We start from the raw sequence: 19,543 nt of genomic DNA, 5'->3' as shown, positions 1-19,543 counted from the left end.
TCACAGTCTTTTGGAGATTATAACAAATCATGATGTTTTTGTTTTATTTCGTACATTTTACAACGTTTTTCTCATCATAATTTGGAAAAAAGAATAATTTGGTCAACTCAACTTTACAAATCGGATCTGACGAACGCACGTTCTACTCTATTAATACTCCGAACCTTTATCTTCTTCGTAGAGGAAGTAAATGGGTACTTTGCCGTACTTCGCTCCCATATCCACCCATTCCACGTGTCGAATCAGAAAACGGGCCGCAAATCCGTACCCGAGCTGCGGAAGGCCAAGATTGATGACTTTAATAAATCGAAAAAACGTATCGTCTACGGTGAGGTCCTGAACGGGCCGCTTGGTACAATGATATTTCATATAGGGATAACAACCGGTGCGCAATATATGATAGTTTGTTCCCGTGTCCAAAGTCCAGTTGAAATGTGACCGGCCGAAGTGATCGTTTGCGACGTCCCGGTACTATGAAAAGAGAAGAATGATTCCTCAACATTTCGTGGTAGAAAATTCAACGAAAATTTACCTTGATGAAATAGGACGTCCACGGTGGTTCATTGCACTGTTTTAAATATGCCGTCAGTACCTCGGACACTTTAGGCTTTTGACAAAATAAAGTTCTTATTGACATGATCTAACACTAGAGAAAAAAAGCAGGAAAACGTGTTACGAAAGTATGCTAATTTTACACAACAAAATCCCTCTCGAGCCCACCAACAATTGAAACACTATTTTCATTCCACAAACAAGTTCTTTATTCTTCCGCTGTTTACTTCAATAGTTTACACGAAATATCTCAGTTAAAATTTGATTTCAGCGCGCACTATGTCTGTCTACTGTTCGTTTGCTTCGTATAACAATTATTAACGATCGATTTCACCGAACACGACGTCCAGTGTTCCAATAATAGCCACGATATCAGCAAGCATGTGGTGTCTGCCAACTTTATCAAGTGCCGCCAGATGGGCAAAACCCGGAGCCTTGATTTTGCAGCGGTACGGTTTGCTGGATCCATCGGAGACTAAGTAGACCCCAAACTCTCCCTTAGGGGCTTCGATAGCGGTGTACGTGGATCCTGGCGGTACTTGGTAGCCCTGAGTAAACAACTTGAAGTGATGAATCAGCGCTTCCATAGAGTTCTTCATTTCGGCACGGGTCGGCGGACACAGTTTAGCATCGTCCGTTCGGATTTCTCCAGCTGGCATCTGGTTCAGACACTGATCGATAATACGCAGGGACTGACGCATTTCTTCAACACGGCACAAATAGCGATCGTAGCAATCACCCTTGGTTCCAATCGGAACATCAAATTCCATCCGATCATAAACATCATACGGCTGGGACTTGCGAAGATCCCACTTAATTCCAGATCCTCTGAGCATCACACCACTAAAACCGTAGTTCAAAGCATCCTCAGCTGATACAACGCCAATATCTTGCGTACGCTGCACCCAGATGCGGTTGGTTGTAAGAACATCCTCTACCTCATCCAACCGCTCTCCAAACTTGGCAGAAAATTCGTAAATATCATCCAACAGTCCAAGCGGTATATCCAACGAAACTCCACCCGGTCGAATGTATGCAGCATGCATACGGGCACCGGACACACGCTCATAAAACTCCATTAATTTCTCGCGTTCCTCGAACAGCCAAAAGAACGGAGTCATAGCACCCACATCCAATCCATGAGTTCCGATAGCCATAATATGGTTTAGAATCCTAGTTATCTCCGCAAACAGTACACGAATATACTTGGCCCGCAATGGAACGTCGATGTTCAGCAGCTTCTCCACCGCCAAAGAATAACACTGCTCATTACACATCATCGAAACGTAATCCAACCGGTCAAAATACGGCAACGCTTGAGTATACGTCTTATACTCGATAAGCTTCTCGGTACCGCGATGCAAAAGACCAATGTGCGGATCAGCCCGCATTACGGTTTCACCATCCAGCTCCAAAACCAAACGCAGCACACCGTGAGCAGCTGGATGCTGAGGACCGAAGTTCAGCTTAACATTTCGCACTGTCTTCTCGACCGGAGCGATCTTGCTGTTCCACGGAGGCAGCTTCCATTTGGACGTAACCTCGTCCGGGTACATTACGGCCGAGTTGAACTGCTGGATAAACTCGGAGTCCGGGAACCACTTCCCGGCATTGCGAACCTGCTGGGAATTATATAAAGCTCCACTGTTTTTCAGCAAACAATTGGTTATATAAACATTCGAAGCCGCCCGCTTAACTACCGAATTAAGCACCGAAAAGGCCATCCTGCCAACGAAATGCAGTTGCAGCTGATGGATCCGCGACTACTTTACGAGAACGACACAATTTTAAAGAAATCTACACCTTTCCGAGTTAACTTTGCAAGTTTTTCGGTTTGATAGCCACTTTTTCGCAAATTTTCGTACTGAGGGACGTGGGCTGTCAAAGCATAATTTTGACAGCAGAAAGAAGCCCCCAATAAAAAATCTCCTGGATTTTCATTATGGAATGAAAACCAAGCGTTTCTGAAGGGTTGTATTCTTACAGAAATCTCAATGCAATACTTAGGCGATTTACACAAAGTTTTCCAATAAAATATGTATAAATGGCTGGCGTAAATATAATTAATCAATATCTGCATTAGTTAACAACAGCAAATCATCACTCTTGTCGATTTTCGATTTACCTTTTTTGTTTTGTGATGTGAAAATGTTGGAATTCTAGCCGCCCAAGCGTTATTTGGGGAAAATTTTCAATTTTCACTTTTAATTTAAAAATCTGCAGCCGAGGCACGTCGAATGATTGTTGAAAAATTCGTGGACGAAAAATTAAAAGTAAAACCATAACAGGAGCTCTCTATTGACAACAAATGAAGCATTTGAGCCAAGTATTCAAGGAAAAATGGCCATATGATATGAATAGATACGCCAAAATGATTTTTTTGCACGCCAGTGCTTGATCAATTATTGCTAACGTCATCAACACGTATCTGGAAACTCTGGAATTGGACGTTCTACCTCCACCACTGTATGTTCCTGGCACCACTCTATTCGATTGTCACATCCTCTGCTTAACTAACAATAGGGGGTTTTAATTTGAAAAAATACCTGCTTTTTCTTATACTGATTGATAACCGACCTTTCAGTAGGCATAACTAAATTTATCTTAGATCTCTACGAGTTTTCTTAGATTTCAAAATTGAAAAATTATATTTGTTTTAAATTTTCACCAACTGGCAAGTAGTGTACAGAGTGACATTGCTGTTGCTGGCTTTTGGGGAATATAACCCTGATAGTAAGCAAAGTGATATTTCTGCTGCTGGCTTGTGGGAAATATAACCCTGGTTTGCGTGTCATGACAGGGATGCCAGATTTGAAGACATGTCTTAATATTGAAAACATTTGAGCGCGTGTGAATAAGTGGAAGCCTAATAGTCGGTTGATTAACCGCACTCGATTTAATGTGTCACTGGAAGTTTTGTAAACTTTCAACGGAGACCGTGTTTACAGATTTCCTATGTATAAAGACATTGTTTTGTGGAGTATGAAGATATTTGAAAAATGACCTGGCCTCCCTGTGTCATGATTTCTTGACGGTGGGGTATGTATTTATATAAAGCGTAAAAAAACAGTTTTTCCGACAGAGAGCTCATTTGCTACCTAAAAGATTAGGAATAGATTTATTTAACGATGAATATCATTTTCAAAAAGCAAGGAAGCTTCAAATTAAAAAAAAGACGGTGTTCAGTTTGTACACCTGATGCATTTTTATTAAAGCTTGTTGAGTTTTATTTCAGCCGAAATGTAATAGTGCATTTTAACAAGCTATAAATTAATAAAATCGTTCGGTGAAATGCGAGATTTTGCTTTGCATTGCCTTTCACTTTGGAGCCTTCAACCAGCAAAAGTATTCCATGCAATAAAAATCGCAAACGATTTTCCGAGTGAGTGATTGTTTAATCCTTAGACAAAACTTTGATCTACAACTTTAACGAAGACTGATCAAAGACCTTCTAGATATAATGTAATTTTAATCAACATAGTTTTTAAGCATTTTTTTTAAATTTTTATTTTTTTTAAAGAAATTTCAATCTACACTCTAACAGCGATTTTTTATTTCACTGGGCCAGTGGCACTGTGTCTGTTAGCGAATTTCTTTATTCCACCAGCTCACCTCGATTTGACCTGGAAGCGCGCTAACTGCTGTCAAAACCCTTCTTTATTCGCTCGATTTTGACCCAGTTTTGACCTGCCGTGCTGCCCGAAGCGCACTGTAAAATTTGTCAGCTTCAACCCACCACCGCACGTGCTAAGTTCGTAAACAATTATCTGGCATCTCTTTCTTACTTGCGTCTTAAATGGCGATGACGTTTTATTATTCCTTGGCAGTTTTGCCCGCACACAGTGGAGTAAAAAAATTCGCTATGTGACTCAGTGTAGACGTACCCAGGAAGAAGGAAGAAAGAGAGATCATTTGTGAAATAGCCAGGGTGTCTGTTGTATTCCATACTTCTATTGCACTGGTCACTACAGGTGCACTCTAAAAGCTCAAACCGGAAAATAAACGAAGGATTATAGCTATTTAACCATTCCTGCGAATTTTAGTTTCCCTAGCAGAGATATTTGGCAGCACTGAAGCTACTCGAAATCCTCCTCCGGTTTCAGTTTGTTTATTTTTTATTTTATCAGTCGAAAATTTACAAAATCTGTTGAAAACTGGAACAAATTTGCTGGCGGCTCGAAAATGACGGAGAATTTGCAAGACTGCCTAACCTGTCGTAGAAAAACGGAAAACTTTCTAGGGATAGGTGACGAATCGAACGGAGAAAGTGTCGAGGCAATTCTTACTAAACACTTTTGGTTTAAGGTAATTTGGGTAAATTTGGTTCTTTAGTGTTAAAAGTTGAAAAACATTCTTATCACGCAGGCCATCGAGTACCGGAATCGGGTACTGTGTACAAGCTGTTGGGAAAAAATCGACGAATTTCACAAATTTTACTGCGAAGTTGAGGAAATATGGTGTCGGAAGACGGATTGTTTACTAGAAACCATGGTAAAAACGGAACAACTTTTCGACGCGAATGAAGTCCAGCAGGAATTGTTTGCCTGCGAATTGGTGAAAGAGGAGGAACGACCCACGAAAGGTAAACCCCAGCAAATCGTTACAACTGGTTGTGTTGAATCGGACACGGAATCAAATGAACTGGACCGGGATGCCGGTGATGATGACGATGATTCTAGTGATGATTCCTTGATCAAGGAGGAAAAAGAGAATTCAGAAGTAAAAGGTGAGGAATATACAACTGAAGATTCCGCTGAGGAATCATCGATTCCTATAGGGAAGCGACGCAGATCAACGACAAATCCGGCAGAGCCGGCTTGTAAGAAGCGGCATGTTCCTTCCCAGAAAAAAACGAATCTTGAACGTAATGGACTAATAGCAAAGCACGTACAACTGGTTTGTGATCTGTGCGAACAAGAATGCGAGACATTTTCCCGTTTATTGCTGCACTACAAAAAAGCGCACAAAATTCAAGGCTACGTAACGTGTTGCGATCGTACATTCCAGAAAAAATCCGCACTGTACGATCACTTGCGGCGACACGAAGCCGGTACACCCGATTACTCAGAGCCGCACTTGCGGTGCGATTTATGTGACTCCTCAAAGGCCTTCAAAGACGAGGAGGGACTTCAGCTGCACAAAGTTATATGCCACTCCAAGCAGGAGGAGAAAATTTATAAATGCAATCAGTGTGACAAAGCTTTCGGCAGCGAATGGTTGCTGTCCGGGCACCGGAACTGGCATCAGAATGTCGAAAGTTTGAACATTCGTTGCGACAAGTGCAATAAGTAGTAAGTATTAAGTTATTGTATTAAATAGTCGCTATTAATTTTCCTGTTTTTAAGTTTCAATTCGATCCGTACTTTAAACACCCACGTCCGAGCGCATCATGCTGATCCAGCTTCGAACTGTCTTGTCAATCATGCAAATAATCCGGTAGAGTTGAATCCAACGGACAGTCTAGCAAACAATTCCGAGCATGTGTCACTAGCAGGAAATCCCCTTACAGGCCTGCCGGATGTGCAGAAACCAAGTGTAACATCGGCTCCACCCAAAAAAGCTCTCAAGTCTGCCGATGAGGTTGCGAAGGAGGACCAACTGATTCGCCAGTTCTGTACGCTGATATGTGAAAAATGTGAGTACGCCGGCGAGAATTACTATCAGCTGGAAAAACACTACAAAACTGCGCATAACATGCGTGGTTACGCCATTTGTTGTGGTCGCAAGTTTTGCAAAAAACGTCGACTGTACGAGCATTGCCAGCGGCATATAAATCCGGACATGTTTCGGTGTGAGGTAGGTTTGGATCCCGCGCTGGGAGTTAAGAAATTTATTTTGAGATGTCTTTCAGCCATGCAACAAATCATTCACTGAAAGTGACGGTCTGGAGAAACACAACAAGTGGGTTCACACACCCGACTCGGAAAAGCCGTTTAAGTGTGAAATTTGTGATGCGGCTTTCTACAAAGATTATCTGCTGCGTAATCATATGAAGTATCATATTTCGATGGAGCAAAAAATCTTCAGCTGTAAAGATTGCGACAAATCGTGAGTTTTGGTGAAGTTTTGTGAAGCGATTTTTTAACGAAAAACTTTCCAGGTTTGGAACAGCCGTGCTACTGAGAGCTCACCAGCAGAACATCCACGGAGCCGCCTCAAGTTGGGTGTGTGATATTTGCGCTAAAGGATTCGTGCACAAATCGTTGCTGGAAACACATCGCCTCTCCCATTCGGCTGAAGGTGCTGCCAGTCTGAAGAAGCAGTGTGAAAACTGCAAGAAGTGGCTCAAGAATAAAGATACATACCAGAATCACCTGAAGCGCTGCTTGGCCGGTGGTCCAGTTACGTGTGATATTTGCGGGAAGGAGGCAGTCAACGAACTGGCGCTGGCTAGTCACAAACGCTTCAACCACGAGGAACGCCCTGGTTTCGCCTGCAGCTACTGTGGCAAACAGTTCAAGCGAATACTGCGCCTGAAGGAGCACGAGGCAAACCACAGGGGCGAGGTGCTATACTCCTGTCCGTACTGTCCGCGTACTTGCAATTCTAGCTCCAACATGTACACCCACAAAAAGGTCGCCCACCCGGAGCTATGGGCAGCTAAGGTGGCGGAGCGTTTCTACAAGCGGTAGGCGGATTGTAGGATATGGTAATACATCACATGTTAGAAAATAATTTCTACGGTGGTACACATAAGTATTCACTATCCTAAAACTACCCGAATGGCGTATCCGCAGTCCATAAAATTGGGTAAGTGAAAATATAAATCATTTCGATGACAAAAAGGGTAAAAATACTACGTTTGTTGAGTAAAAGCTTATCGTAGAACGCCATGAAGAAAGTATGGATCTGTGAAGGTGTCGAAAATTGCAAGATTTGGTTAATAATGTTCAGCAACGGTTTCCCAGTGTTGATATAGACAGTGTTACCTTTACGAGTCGTTTAAAATTTTTAATTTCAACCTTTAAAAAGTTGTGAAAGAAAAGTAACCGCACAAAGACTCGTTTTTTGACCGCGAATTCAGCCTGTGTAAATGGAAGAGTTGTGTTTGAAACCAAGAAATGTATCGAGTGAAAACGAAAATTGAAACTTTTTACCAAAATAAGCCGAAGAAGCAAACATCGTCGCTTGCAACGCATAATAAAAAAAAATTCACTTGAGGAACTAGATGTGGCGTCCGCTCTAAGTGTTCAGTGTAGAGAATACCGTTTGGCTGGAAAACGAATTGAAAATCTGATCCAATCATCAGAGTCTGTCAGAGACATACTTATGGGCGAAGGACATTTTGCGCTAGAAGTCCTGTGCAGGATCAATTTTTCGAAAAGCAACATGATATTCGAATGACGACCTTGAATGAAGGAATTCACTTATATCCATGTTATAGCAAGGTGTAATTGGCCAAAAAAGATACATATCCGAACGGTAAATATTAGGGGTAAGCGGGGTAAGACCCCCCCCCCCTTGAGCATTTCTGTTTATAGAAAAAAAAGTTGCGGCTGCAATTTCATTTTTCCTTCGCTAAAAGGTTCTTCTATTCAATACCCGCATTTAAAAAATAACTGAAATATTTTTGTTTATTTTCCAGCTTTTTTTTTCAATTTTAAAAATTCATTGAAAATGTGCAGATCTTTTTCATGCGGGGTAAGCCCGCCCACCAGCGGGGTAAGATCGCCCACCATTTTTTGAGGATAACAAACATTTTTAGGGCCAAAACGTTTGATTTTTTTGGTATAGTGTCTTTGACAAAGTTGTAGATGGTATTTTTTTTCTTTTTAATAAAATATACACTGAAAAATCTGAAAAAAAATTTTTTTTTCTATGTTTAACTTATTTTGTTTTCTGATTTTTCAAGTTCAAATCAATGTTTAGGTAACTTTTTTGGTTTTCAAAATAAATAGATTTTTCAGAATTGGGGTTTTTCAAGATATTCAATTTATAATTAACCTGTCTTTAAGCTAAAAATAAAAACTCATTAAACCTGTCTGTATGATTTATTTTTGAAGACTTTTTATGTATAAAGTGATAATAATAATTAATAATTTTTTATTCATATTTTAATTTTTTTTAAGTTTTTTTTTCAAGAACAAAATTACCAACGACTATAATCAAACAAACCGCCCAAAAAAAATCCTTTACAAAATTTGAGCTATAATTATTTCTATTACTCCATGATCCAACAACCATAAAATTTCAGCTTACCTTTTGTGGATTTTGCAGGTAAAAACATGATTTTTTTTTTGAAATAATTAAAAAAAAATTCAATTCTATTTTTATATCTTTTTTTTAATTTTTTTACAGTGTATATTTTTTTCGGAAGTAAAAAACTACTATTTTCAACTATGCCAGAGACGTCATATCGATTAAACAAACCATACTGGCTCTAAAATTATTTTTGTTTATTAATACCATTTTTACACAAATGTTATTTTCAAAAATTAGTCGCGTTAAAAAAATTTTTTTATAAAAGCTCAAACCAAATCGAAAATGGTCGATTAACATCGATGTCTTATGTGGCTTGAAATTGCTTTAATGATCCTGTAAATATTCCCTTTGTAAATCAAGGCATTTGGGTCTTGAAGTAAAACAACAAGCAGTTGTATACGTGGCGGTTTTACCCCAGGTATAATGGGCGACTCCACCCCCAGTGGAACATTTTCATATTCCATCGAAAAAATATTCAAAATTATAAGATTACTCACGGCCTTCGATATTTCCGAAAGAAGACAGATTCAGGCAAGCGGTTAAACGTATATTCGCGAATAAAACTATAGATTTTTTGACAGAAAAACTTTAAGTCTCGTTGCCACAAAACAATAGCGCATTGACTGGTTGCCAGCTGAAAGGTTGTTTTTGATTATTTCTGTGACCGTTCGCGCACTATCAAAAAAGGAAGGGGTGCAAAATGTTATTTAATTATAATGTTATAGACAAGTTAAAGAATTTTTTCAATTATTTTATAACTTGGTAGTAAAACTACGGTGAGCGGTCTTACCCCGCTGGACGGTCTTACCCTGTTTACCCCTACATTTGGTCTGTTTGCAAGTTTTTGTAATGCATTTAATTTTTATTCAATGGCAGGTATCACTGTTGAGCCATCGTCCGCAGAAGTACTGTTGCAATATCTGGTAGATCATACGGTTAAGCGCCAGATTAAGTTCCTCGACACAGACGTACTTCAAGAAGATTGGACTCAAGTAATTTTTAATTGGGGTTGTGATGGGAGCAGCAACCATTCAAGGTATGAAATATGAACCTGTAGAGTAAACGATCTATAATTCGCCCTTGCTCTTTCTAGTCCCTATACATTTTAGCCTACCTTGACAAATTCTTATGGTGATTTTGACTTTACATGCTGCGGTACAGTGCGTCTTAATATCCTATTCAATTTTTATAGATACAAACAGGATAGCGACGATGAGCTGAAGGCGTATAGCGATTGTCATATATTTGCGATTTCCCCTGTACCAATTCGAGTTATTCGACGACGATTTCGAAATGAGAAAGATGTTTTTTAAAATAATGATGTGACTTTTCCTACATCGCTCTGTCGGCTCATCAGCCTGATATTCTCCAATGAAAATACGCAACTGACAACAGCGAAGGTAGCTAAGATGGCAGCTATTCTAGAGCTGGATCCGACAAAATTGAATGTCAAAAATTTAGATATAAAAACTTCAGCAATGTCGTTTCATCAATGATTGATACGAAGGTGGCAATGTTACATTTGCCTGCGATCGGGAATGTCTTTGAATGATTCTGTTGAATGTCGAACGTTTCCCAATGTGTGGAAACTGTCTAAGCCTTCATGGCGTGTTAGCAAGAGAAACCAAATTTCAAAAGACCGTCAGGCTCCTAACCGGCAAGCTCTAAAAGTGTAATTAGACTTGGACCGGGTGGAGGCAACTTGAACGATGGCAATACTACCCGACGCTTTTTCGGAGAAATCGGCAAGGGAGCTGAAATTGCTGGACTATAAATTTAGAACCCTTCTCACAGTAGTTAACTGCGACCAAGAGTTAAATTTTCAAAGCATTCACCCAAGAAAAGCCCAAATTGTACCATTAATTGAATGACTCTTAGGTGCTTTCTCCTACAGTACCACTGGCGTAGCGTGGAAAGGGGGAGGGGGGGGACGGAGGGGGCGTCCTAGGCACCCATAGGGGTGCTTAGGGAATATTTGAAAGATTTCCATCCTGGGCGGCTGCTTGCTTTAGCCATGATCTGGGTCCAGGTCAGATTGTCATCGACTTCATTGGTTTCCTCTGCTGCGATATCCTGCTGGATATCACTCCAGCGCTTGCTTGCAGATTTGGTTTCCGCTCTTGAAGTATGTGGCCGATCCACACCCATTTTCGTTCTAGAATTGTTGTTCTAGAATTGTTGTTCCCGTGACACCGGCGATGGAGCTCGGCATTCGAGATCCAGTTGTGTGGCCACTAGGCACGAATAATATACCGCAGGCATTCGTTGACAAAGTTTTGCAGCTTCTGGGCGTTCTACGCCGACACACATCACGTCTCGCTGGTGTAGAACAGCACAGAATTCACTTTCGAAAATTCGGGGTTTGGTGCGCAAACTAATCGAGCAAAAGCAGTCCTAGCCTTCTTGATCCTTGCAGCTATATTACTTTTCGTATCGCCGATATTGGGATATTGGGATAATGCGGTGCGTGACAATATGGTCCATACAAAATCGTCCGGCACGGAATCCTGCCTGCTGTCGTCGGAGAGTCCGGCCGATCTTCTCCTGTATTCGATCTAGAATAACTTTGCACAGTGGCATGATACCTCGTAAATTGTCGCATGCAGCCAAATTCCCCCTCTTGGGGATCTTTATTAAGATGTCTTGCATCCAGTTAGCAGGAAATGTCGCGGTGTTCCAGATATTGCAGACTATTTGAAGCAGTCTTCTTGCATGGGGTCAGCATTGGGCATATCTGCTGATATGCGATTGACCTCAGGGGCTTCGTTGAATTTCATACATCGGATAGCTGCTTTGATCTCTTGCAGTGAAGTGGCCTCGAAGTTGACGCGAGTGATACGTCGTACCCTTGGCGGATCCTGCCGATTTGATGATGGCTGGTCGGCTGTCGAAACTAAAAGTGCTCAAATCAACGTTCAACTTGGTTAGTGGCATCCTTGGACTCATTCTGGCTTCACTCAGGTGTCATGAGATATCGTGAAGGACGCCAATCATCAGCCAGGTAGTCCGCACACGCTCGCTTGTCCCGTCTACAAGAGCGTTTAACTTCCCTCTATAGAGCCGAATATCGTTGACGGGCTTCTTTCTTGGCTTCTCGGGGATTCGCCCGCTCTATCGCGGCGTTTGCTTTTTTCCGCTCCTCTATCTTTCGCCAGGTTCCATCTGTAAACCACTCGTTCCTCTGGGTGTGCAGCTGGTCCAACTTGTTCTCGCTAGTCTAGATACCCATGTGACTTTGTGCACTGGTCGATGAGGAAAGAGTGAAACCCCTATGATCATGTCGTTGTTGACGCAGAACTCTGCAAAAAGCTCGTCGTTATCATTAATTTCTCCGAGACCATGGTGTCTCATGACGCGCTCATAGTCCGTGTTATCCAGTGTCACTGTAGATCTTGATGTCATTTTTTGAATCCATTTCCACGAGGGCATTTAGTCTTTAGTTTAGTCCCAACGGCAGCTTGTGTTCTCCAAAGTTTGGACAACGGACTTCAGAATTTTTTAGCTTAATGCGTCGAGTCTCGTTGGAAAGTTGTGCCAACTTTCTCTGCTACCGTTAGTTCATTCTTTGTTCCAATTCTTGTCATTTATTTCGCGCCAAAAGTTGTTACCATAAAATTAGTCCGTAATCTTTCTTTGTCGGTTTCTGTAACGATTTAAAAGATTTGGAGACAGTAGGTGGTTGAGCTAAGATCTCCTATCCCACACCTCTATGATGAACAGACGTTAGGGTTGGCGAAGCTTTTCTCCTGAGTGCCAATTATTGCGTCGCAGAGAAAGATGATAAACAAATTGTCATATTTATGTTTGTATTTCACCTTACACATTTCGAGTATATTTTAGATGCTCAATCCTCTAGTGCCCAGTGCCGCCTTTAGACGGTCATCAGTTGATCCTCCAAAAAGCTCCAGTAAGAACTTAAAAAATGTTTATAAAGCTTCATTGTGATTTTTTTGAAGTCCGTCTAAAAACTAAGTTGGGCACTAGAGGGTTAAAATAGGTTCCCTACCCGACATGTTCGATTCTATTACTTTCAGCGATTTCGCGATTTTAATACCTGACCACACCGGATTTTTGATGTTGGTATCCAAAATCAATTATTTTGTCGGCTTTCATCCTGGACAAGTTTTTTAAAAATTTAACGGGTCAACGTAATTTTGTGTACCGCCGGAAGATATCGATTTTTCAAACAATAGATTGCAGATACGTATTTTTTCCTGTATGCGCTTTCTCACTGCCGCCAGAACCGTAGATCTATTGTGAGATATGCCCAGGTTTCTACTGTACCCTGCACTTCTTTTATTAGCAACACCGCTATCAAGAAGCTGCATGCTTATTATTATTTTTGTCAGTGTTTGTGTGTAATGTGATTTGAGCGTTCCTTTTAGGGGCCGTTCAAAAACCACGTGGTCATATTTTGATCACTTTTTATACCCCCCGTTACCCCCCCCCCCCCGTGGTCTTTCCTGGTGTTTCGGCCACCCCCCACCACCCTTGCGACTTTAACCACGTGTTCTTTTCATATGTCGAGTCTCAAAAACTCGCTTGAATTTTTTACATTTCTATTATTAAACTTTCAGTAGTTCTATATTTCTAAAATTTGAACTGAATTCTTGACTTGGAGGCATCAATATTTACATTTCTATTATTAAACTCAATTTCAATTTTTACATTTCTATTATTAAACTTTCAGTAGTTCTATATTTCTAAAATGCAATATTTCTAAAATGAAACTTAATTCTTGACTTGGAGGCATCAATAAATTATAAGTCAGGAAAAAAAACTACGTGGTCATTTCGCATGTTTTAAGAGCAAGTTTGAACAACAAATGAAGTATTATAAAGAAAAATTGTTTTGTCCGCCATTACTAATTTTTCTTGCGCGTACCCCTTGAAGGCTTTCGCGTACCCCTAGGGGTACGCGTACCGCAGATTGAGAACTGCTGTTCTACTGTACCGAGCCTCGTTCTTCCTGCCAAATATAAAAGGAAGGGTAAGTGGTGGGGGAGCCTGAGAGTAAATCCATGCCTTGAGTCCAGTTTTGACATCGAATGGCCCGATTCTACTAAGATTCGAATTCACGACCATCCGCTTGACAAAACGGACTCTGTAACCTTGCGGCTACGCAGCTTCTCACGCATACTGTGCTATAAAATGAACAGTGGTTTTGAATTTTAAACGAAAAAACCTTATACCAACTTGAATAAATAATACAATATGCAAAGCACAGAAGCTAGGATTCTTCAATAAACTGGATTGTACCGCGATAACTGAGCACAATAGGATTAGGAGCCTTTTTGATTCAGACAGATATATCTGGGTGTAGCCGAATTGTAAACTGTTCGTCAAAATCGCTGACGGATACAGCGAAAAAATGTTGTCAAGCCGAAAAAGAGGATTAGGCAATTATATAGAGTGTAGAGTATAAACACTATATAGTGTCTATAGTGTAGAGTGGTTTTACACATATCTGCATCGAGGAGAATTTGATATTTTGACCGATTTTGAAGCTCTGGATCGTGAGACTCCAAGCGTTTAGTTACACTAAGGTCGCTTTTTACGCGGGTTTTTTTTTTGACCCGGTTTTTTTACGCGGATACCGGAATTTACGCGGTTTTTACGCGGATTCCGAAATTCAGGCGTTTTTTTTACGCACGTATCCCCCGCATAAAAAGCGACTTTAGTGTATAAGGTTGTCTATATCAGGCGAACATAATGTTGCAGATGTTTTGACTCGACTTAAAATACTAAAGCCTGAACTGAACCTTGACGTGGTGCATGGGCTTATAGACAAATCAGTAAATGAACAGCGGTCACATTCACTTCTGAAAGTGGGTCTAAACAAAAGTATGCATAAATGTTCTTAAATTTCAAGTGGGAAAAAGGGGAACAATTTCATAGAATGCGACTCTTGCGTTGTTCAGAAAGTGTTTTACTTTTCTCTAAAGTAAAGCCATAATAAAAGAATTGCATCTTGCTGCAAGGAGTGAACAAGGTTATTTCTGTTATCCTGAAAAGTCATGTATAACATGCACATGTGCAATTCATTTCTACGACTTAGTCGTTATATGTTACATTGATATAAAGGTAATAGAAATATTACCTGGGTCCTAGACTCAAGAAGGATTGCTGGTAACGGCTAAGTCATATTTTATTTTATTTTATTTTTATTTTATTTTACACACACACACACACACACATATATATATATATATATACATATATATATAAATATATATATATATATATATTTTCTAAATTTTTTTTAAAATTTTTTTTTTTGGCTGAGTTGTACAGATCATCAAGCTTGTGCAATAATAAAAGGTATGAAAAACTATAGTGTAAAGTATAGCAAAAACTCAAACCAAGTGTGAGATAATCACGTAGAAGAGTTTAATTTAATGCCTTGTTCACACTATAGCGGGTGTCATGTGATGTCGCGAGTCTTGAAATCAGGATCCATACATCTAGTTTTACGGGAGATTTGGTGTATGAAATTTGATATCGGGTTGGTGGATATCACATCATATTCGCTGTAGTGTGGATGGGTTATAAAACAGTTAAAAGCATAAAAACGATTGACGGATACAGTGAAATAGAGAAGTCAAAAGTGTTAGAGAAAACATACGGGTACAATGGAGAAAGGGGAAAAAAACAAAACAAAAAAAAAACAAAAAAAATGACAAAAAAATACTAAAAAAGAAAGGAAAAAAAATAATTTCGAAACAGATCTCAAAAATTATTTGCACTGCTACTTACTAAAACGTTAACCATTAGGATTCTTGTGGCTAGGCCAAATAAATAAAACCCAAAATGAAAAGTAAACCCAAACCAAAATCATACAAATCAAATCAATCCAAAACTTCCCATCTACATTAAACATAACTCTACTTATACTAATCTCACACTATTTCCCATTTACGCCATTCTCATCAATCTCTCATATGTACCGCCGAGCTGTCTCGTCGACTCAAGGGGCCTGGAGAGGAACATTTTGAGCAAAATAAAACATCTACGAACTTCAAAAGAAGAAGATGATATAATGAGCGCTGGATGTCGAGGTTTCTACTGAGGAACTGAAGAGGCTAATCAAAGAGATCAGAGAGTACCGTTTTTCATGTTTACATATATTGTTTTTCATATGTTGCGTCTGCGCTCAACACCAATTGCCCGTCGACCTTTGGTCAGGAAGCCTCCAGAATCAATTCGCTACTGTGTCTTTCAATGCCGGCGTAGGCATGTTTCGTCAGGCAGAAATGATTTTTGGAAACTCTCTGATTTGATGACTCGGGCCTGGTGTAGAGCTTCGAGCGCTTGACGCGCCCAGCCAGTAACCCCACAAAAGAAAAAAAAGACTTAAAATACTAAAGCCATTTATGTTCGATTCTGTGGAGGAGGTTGTTATTAAACAGATTGTGTCAGATGCTGTTACGATGTATGTCTTGGATTGGCAAGAAATCTTTTAAGCATTACAAGAGGACGACAAAATCTATCAGGTACTTCAGTGCTTAGGTCAGGATGAAAGCGGGAATTGCTACTAGCTTACCACATAATAATAGCCAACAAAATTTGTCGATGGGAAATGCGTATGATAAAATCTCACCTTCGAAGTGCCGTTTGGTGGCCGAAAATTGATTCAGAGAGGGTGGTTTTTGTGAAGAAGTGTCACTCATGTACGCCGGTGGCAGCTCCGGAACCACCTGTTCTAATGATTCGCGAAAAGACTCCATACGGAGGCTGGAAGATATCGCTGTGGATTATTACTTTCGGACGGACTAACACGTGATGGATTATTAGAAAAATTATTATAGTCGTTTCATCGAGGTCTGTGAGATGACTCAAGGCCTAAGCACAATGGATACGTTTGCGTTGCGTTTACGTTAATTTGACAGAAAATGTATGGGCTAACTATCAAATTGCCGCAAACGCAACCGCAACGTATCCATTGTGTTTAGGCCTCCAGACAGCGGCAAAGGAAATAATTCTGCAATTTTCGAAAATATTTAGACTGTAGAGTGTACCATTTACTTTTCGTGCAAATAATGGACCGCAGTTTAAAACAGCATTTGAAGAATCTAGTTTTTTCTATGGCGACATGGGCGTTCGAGTGTTAAACATAATTTCGTACTGGCCCAGCAAAATGGAGAGATCGAAAGGCAAAACCAATCGATACTGAAATGATTGAGAATAGCGCAGGAATTAGGACAGGATTGGAAGTAGGTCAATAATTACCTATCAACATATCATTCGTAGGAAACTGCCACAAATGATCGCGACCGTCAATAAAAGCAAAGGGAATAGTTTCTGCTAACTGGAAGCGACGGGCTCAGTAAAGCTATAAAACGGTCGAAGATCAAGTTTTGGTCAAATGGTTTCGAGAGGACAATATGCTAAGCAACCTCTCCAGAAGAGTTTGTGATCTCTCGACGCTCGAATGCAGTTGTAACATTACGGTCAAGGTTAATTGTTTTAATCATTATTCAAACTGTACAGCGACTACAGAAAATTGTTTCGGCTATAAACAACAAAACCAAGGACGAAAAATGGATAAAGTCGAGAAAAAAATGTTACTTGAGAAAAAAAACGTCTGCGAACTCCAAAACTGGAGACAGGATAATAAAAAACATTTCTTAGTTTTAAATAGTTTATTTGACACGGCACGATACAATTTATGTTTAACTGAGCCAAGTACATTTTTTTTTAATTTCTAAATTAGCAGGGAAAAGAGGGAGGCCTTTTCTTTATTCTCGCGGCCGACTACGAGCTAGTGGGGATTTAAGGTGAGAGGAGGGGAGTTACAATTTTGATTTTAACTATATTGAGTTATACGATTTATTTATTTGTACATGGCTAAGCAGTGATGTTCTATTTGAGCAGTTTGGACTGAGGTGTCTGCGTGAACATAAAAATGCCGAGTCTTCGTTTGAGTGTCTCCAGCTTAGTGTATCATCTTCTTTCAGCGGGTAGCGGGAATGGTAATCTGACAAATAGATAGAAGAGTTTCATATTTTAATACCAGCGTGTTTTATGAACACGTATAGCTGTGTCATGTACTGGAGATCACCGCTTCCCAGAATGTCTCTAACGGGTACGTTCGGTTGTTTTCCTCGGGCCCGAAGGGAATCTATAAGCTCAGACCTAACACCACAGTATTCGGTACACGACCAAACAACATGCTCGATGTCATGGTAGCCATCGCCACAAACGCAGTGATTACTGTCTACAAGCCCTATACGAAAGAGATGCGTGTTTAACGTATAGTGATTGGACATAAGTCTGGACATCACGCGAATGAAGTCCCGACCTACATCCAACCCCTTGAACCATGCTTTCGTCGATACCTTAGGAAAAATGGAATGTAGCCACCGTCCCAGTTCATCTGAGTTCCATGATGATTGCCAACTGTTGAGTGTTCTCTGACGCAAAATGCTATAAAATTCATCATAAGCAATTGGTCTTTCATAAATATCGCCGTCAATAGCACCCACCTTAGCTAAAGAGTCAGCCTTTTCGTTACCCGGAATCGAGCAATGAGAAGGGACCCACGCTAAGGTAACCCGGTAATTTTTATCTGTTAAAGCACTTAAAAACTGCCGTATTTTCCCCAGGAAATACGGGGTGTGCTTCACAGGCTTCATTGATCGCAGAGCCTCAATGGCACTGAGACTATCTGTGAAGATGAAGTAGTGGTCTATGGGTAGGGTTTCGATGATTCCAAGAGAGTACTGAATAGCAGCAAGTTCTGCGACGTACACGGAAGCAGGAGCATCGAGTTTGTAGGAGGCGGTAAAATTTTCGTGGAAAACACCGAAGCCAGTGGACTCATCTAGATTAGATCCGTCAGTGTAAAACCTTTTTAAACTTATTCGAAAAAATCTTAGGGATCTCTTGGGGTCGCAATTGATCCGGGATACCAGAAATGTCTTGTTTCATGGTGGTGTCGAAGAATATAGCATTATTAGAAGTATCTAAAAGTGCGACATTGGAGGAATCGTATGAAGAAGGATTAATATCTTGAGCCATATAGTCAAAATATAAAGTCATAAATCTGGATTGAGATTGAAGGTCGACCAACCTCTCGAAATTTTCAATTACTAATGGGTTCATAACTGTGCATCGAATAAGCAACCGGTAAGAGAGATTCTAAAAACGATGCTTCAACGGAAGAATACCCGCTAACACTTCAAGACTCATCGTATGGGTCGACTGCATGCAACCCAAGGCAATACGCAAACAACGATATTGTATTCTCTCTAATTTTATAATGTGCGTGTTCGCGGCGGAGCGAAAGTAGAAACAGCCGTACTCAAGAACTGACAATATCGTTGTTTGGTATAACCTTAGAAGGTCTCCTGGGTGAGCACCCCACCAAGTTCCGGTAATCGTACGAAGAAAATTAATCCTCTGATGGCATTTTTGTGTCAGATACCTAATATGACAAGCCCAGGTGCATTTAGAGTCGAACCAGACCCCGAGATATTTAGCGACTAAAACCTGAGAGATCGTTTTACCCGTTAGTAGGAGCTGCAGCTGAGCTGGGTTATGCTTCCCAGAAAAAACGACCAGCTCAGTTTTCTCCGGAGAGAATTCGATACCCAGCTTAAGAGCCCATTCAGACAAATTGTCTAAGGTATCTTGCAATGGTCCTTGCAGATCGCTAGCCTCGCCACCAGTAATGGATACAACGCTATCGTCTGCAAGTTGCCTTAGCGTGCATGAATTTGCAAGACATTCATCGATGTCATTGACGTAAAAATTATATAAGAGAGGACTTAAACATGAGCCCTGGGGGA

General features: G+C 40.4%; 3 protein-coding genes across 3 annotated transcripts; 1 reads left to right on the top strand and 2 right to left on the bottom strand.

Moving 5' to 3' along the window:
* Nucleotides 1-30: 30 nt before the first annotated feature.
* Nucleotides 31-674, bottom strand: LOC129718045 (uncharacterized protein C15orf61 homolog). Its single transcript, XM_055668448.1, has 2 exons — nt 533-674; nt 31-471 (listed from the first exon to the last, which is right to left on the bottom strand). Exons 1-2 carry the CDS (start codon nt 635-637, stop codon nt 151-153), a joined length of 426 nt encoding a protein of 141 aa, XP_055524423.1. The 5' UTR covers nt 638-674; the 3' UTR covers nt 31-150.
* A 63-nt stretch (nt 675-737) lies between these two features.
* LOC129718042 (NADH-ubiquinone oxidoreductase 49 kDa subunit-like) lies at nt 738-2,444 on the bottom strand. The gene has a single exon (XM_055668443.1). The coding sequence runs from the start codon at nt 2,274-2,276 to the stop codon at nt 870-872; it is 1,407 nt and encodes a 468-aa protein (XP_055524418.1). The 5' UTR covers nt 2,277-2,444; the 3' UTR covers nt 738-869.
* A 2,193-nt stretch (nt 2,445-4,637) lies between these two features.
* On the top strand, nt 4,638-7,227 carry LOC129718041 (transcription factor grauzone-like). The gene is made up of 5 exons (XM_055668441.1): nt 4,638-4,857; nt 4,918-5,843; nt 5,898-6,348; nt 6,404-6,600; nt 6,653-7,227. Exons 1-5 carry the CDS (start codon nt 4,735-4,737, stop codon nt 7,182-7,184), a joined length of 2,229 nt encoding a protein of 742 aa, XP_055524416.1. The 5' UTR covers nt 4,638-4,734; the 3' UTR covers nt 7,185-7,227.
* The last annotated feature ends 12,316 nt before the right edge of the window (nt 7,228-19,543 follow it).

Source organism: Wyeomyia smithii, chromosome 1 (genome assembly GCF_029784165.1).
Source record: "Wyeomyia smithii strain HCP4-BCI-WySm-NY-G18 chromosome 1, ASM2978416v1, whole genome shotgun sequence".
NCBI classification, from domain to species: Eukaryota; Metazoa; Arthropoda; class Insecta; order Diptera; family Culicidae; genus Wyeomyia; species Wyeomyia smithii.
This window is presented reverse-complemented; position numbering and strand designations above follow the sequence as displayed.

Excerpts from the sequence above, each read along its gene's own strand:
- LOC129718045 (XM_055668448.1), bottom strand. The coding sequence starts at position 637 with ATGTCAATAAGAACTTTATTTTGTCAAAAGCCTAAAGTGTCCGAGGTA. Across the intron at positions 472-532 it reads GGACGTCCTATTTCATCAAG|TACCGGGACGTCGCAAACGA; the intron begins GTAAATTTTCGT and ends CTCTTTTCATAG.
- LOC129718041 (XM_055668441.1), top strand. The coding sequence starts at position 4,735 with ATGACGGAGAATTTGCAAGACTGCCTAACCTGTCGTAGAAAAACGGAA. Across the intron at positions 4,858-4,917 it reads CTAAACACTTTTGGTTTAAG|GCCATCGAGTACCGGAATCG; the intron begins GTAATTTGGGTA and ends CTTATCACGCAG. Across the intron at positions 6,601-6,652 it reads TGTAAAGATTGCGACAAATC|GTTTGGAACAGCCGTGCTAC; the intron begins GTGAGTTTTGGT and ends AAAACTTTCCAG.
- LOC129718042 (XM_055668443.1), bottom strand. The coding sequence starts at position 2,276 with ATGGCCTTTTCGGTGCTTAATTCGGTAGTTAAGCGGGCGGCTTCGAAT.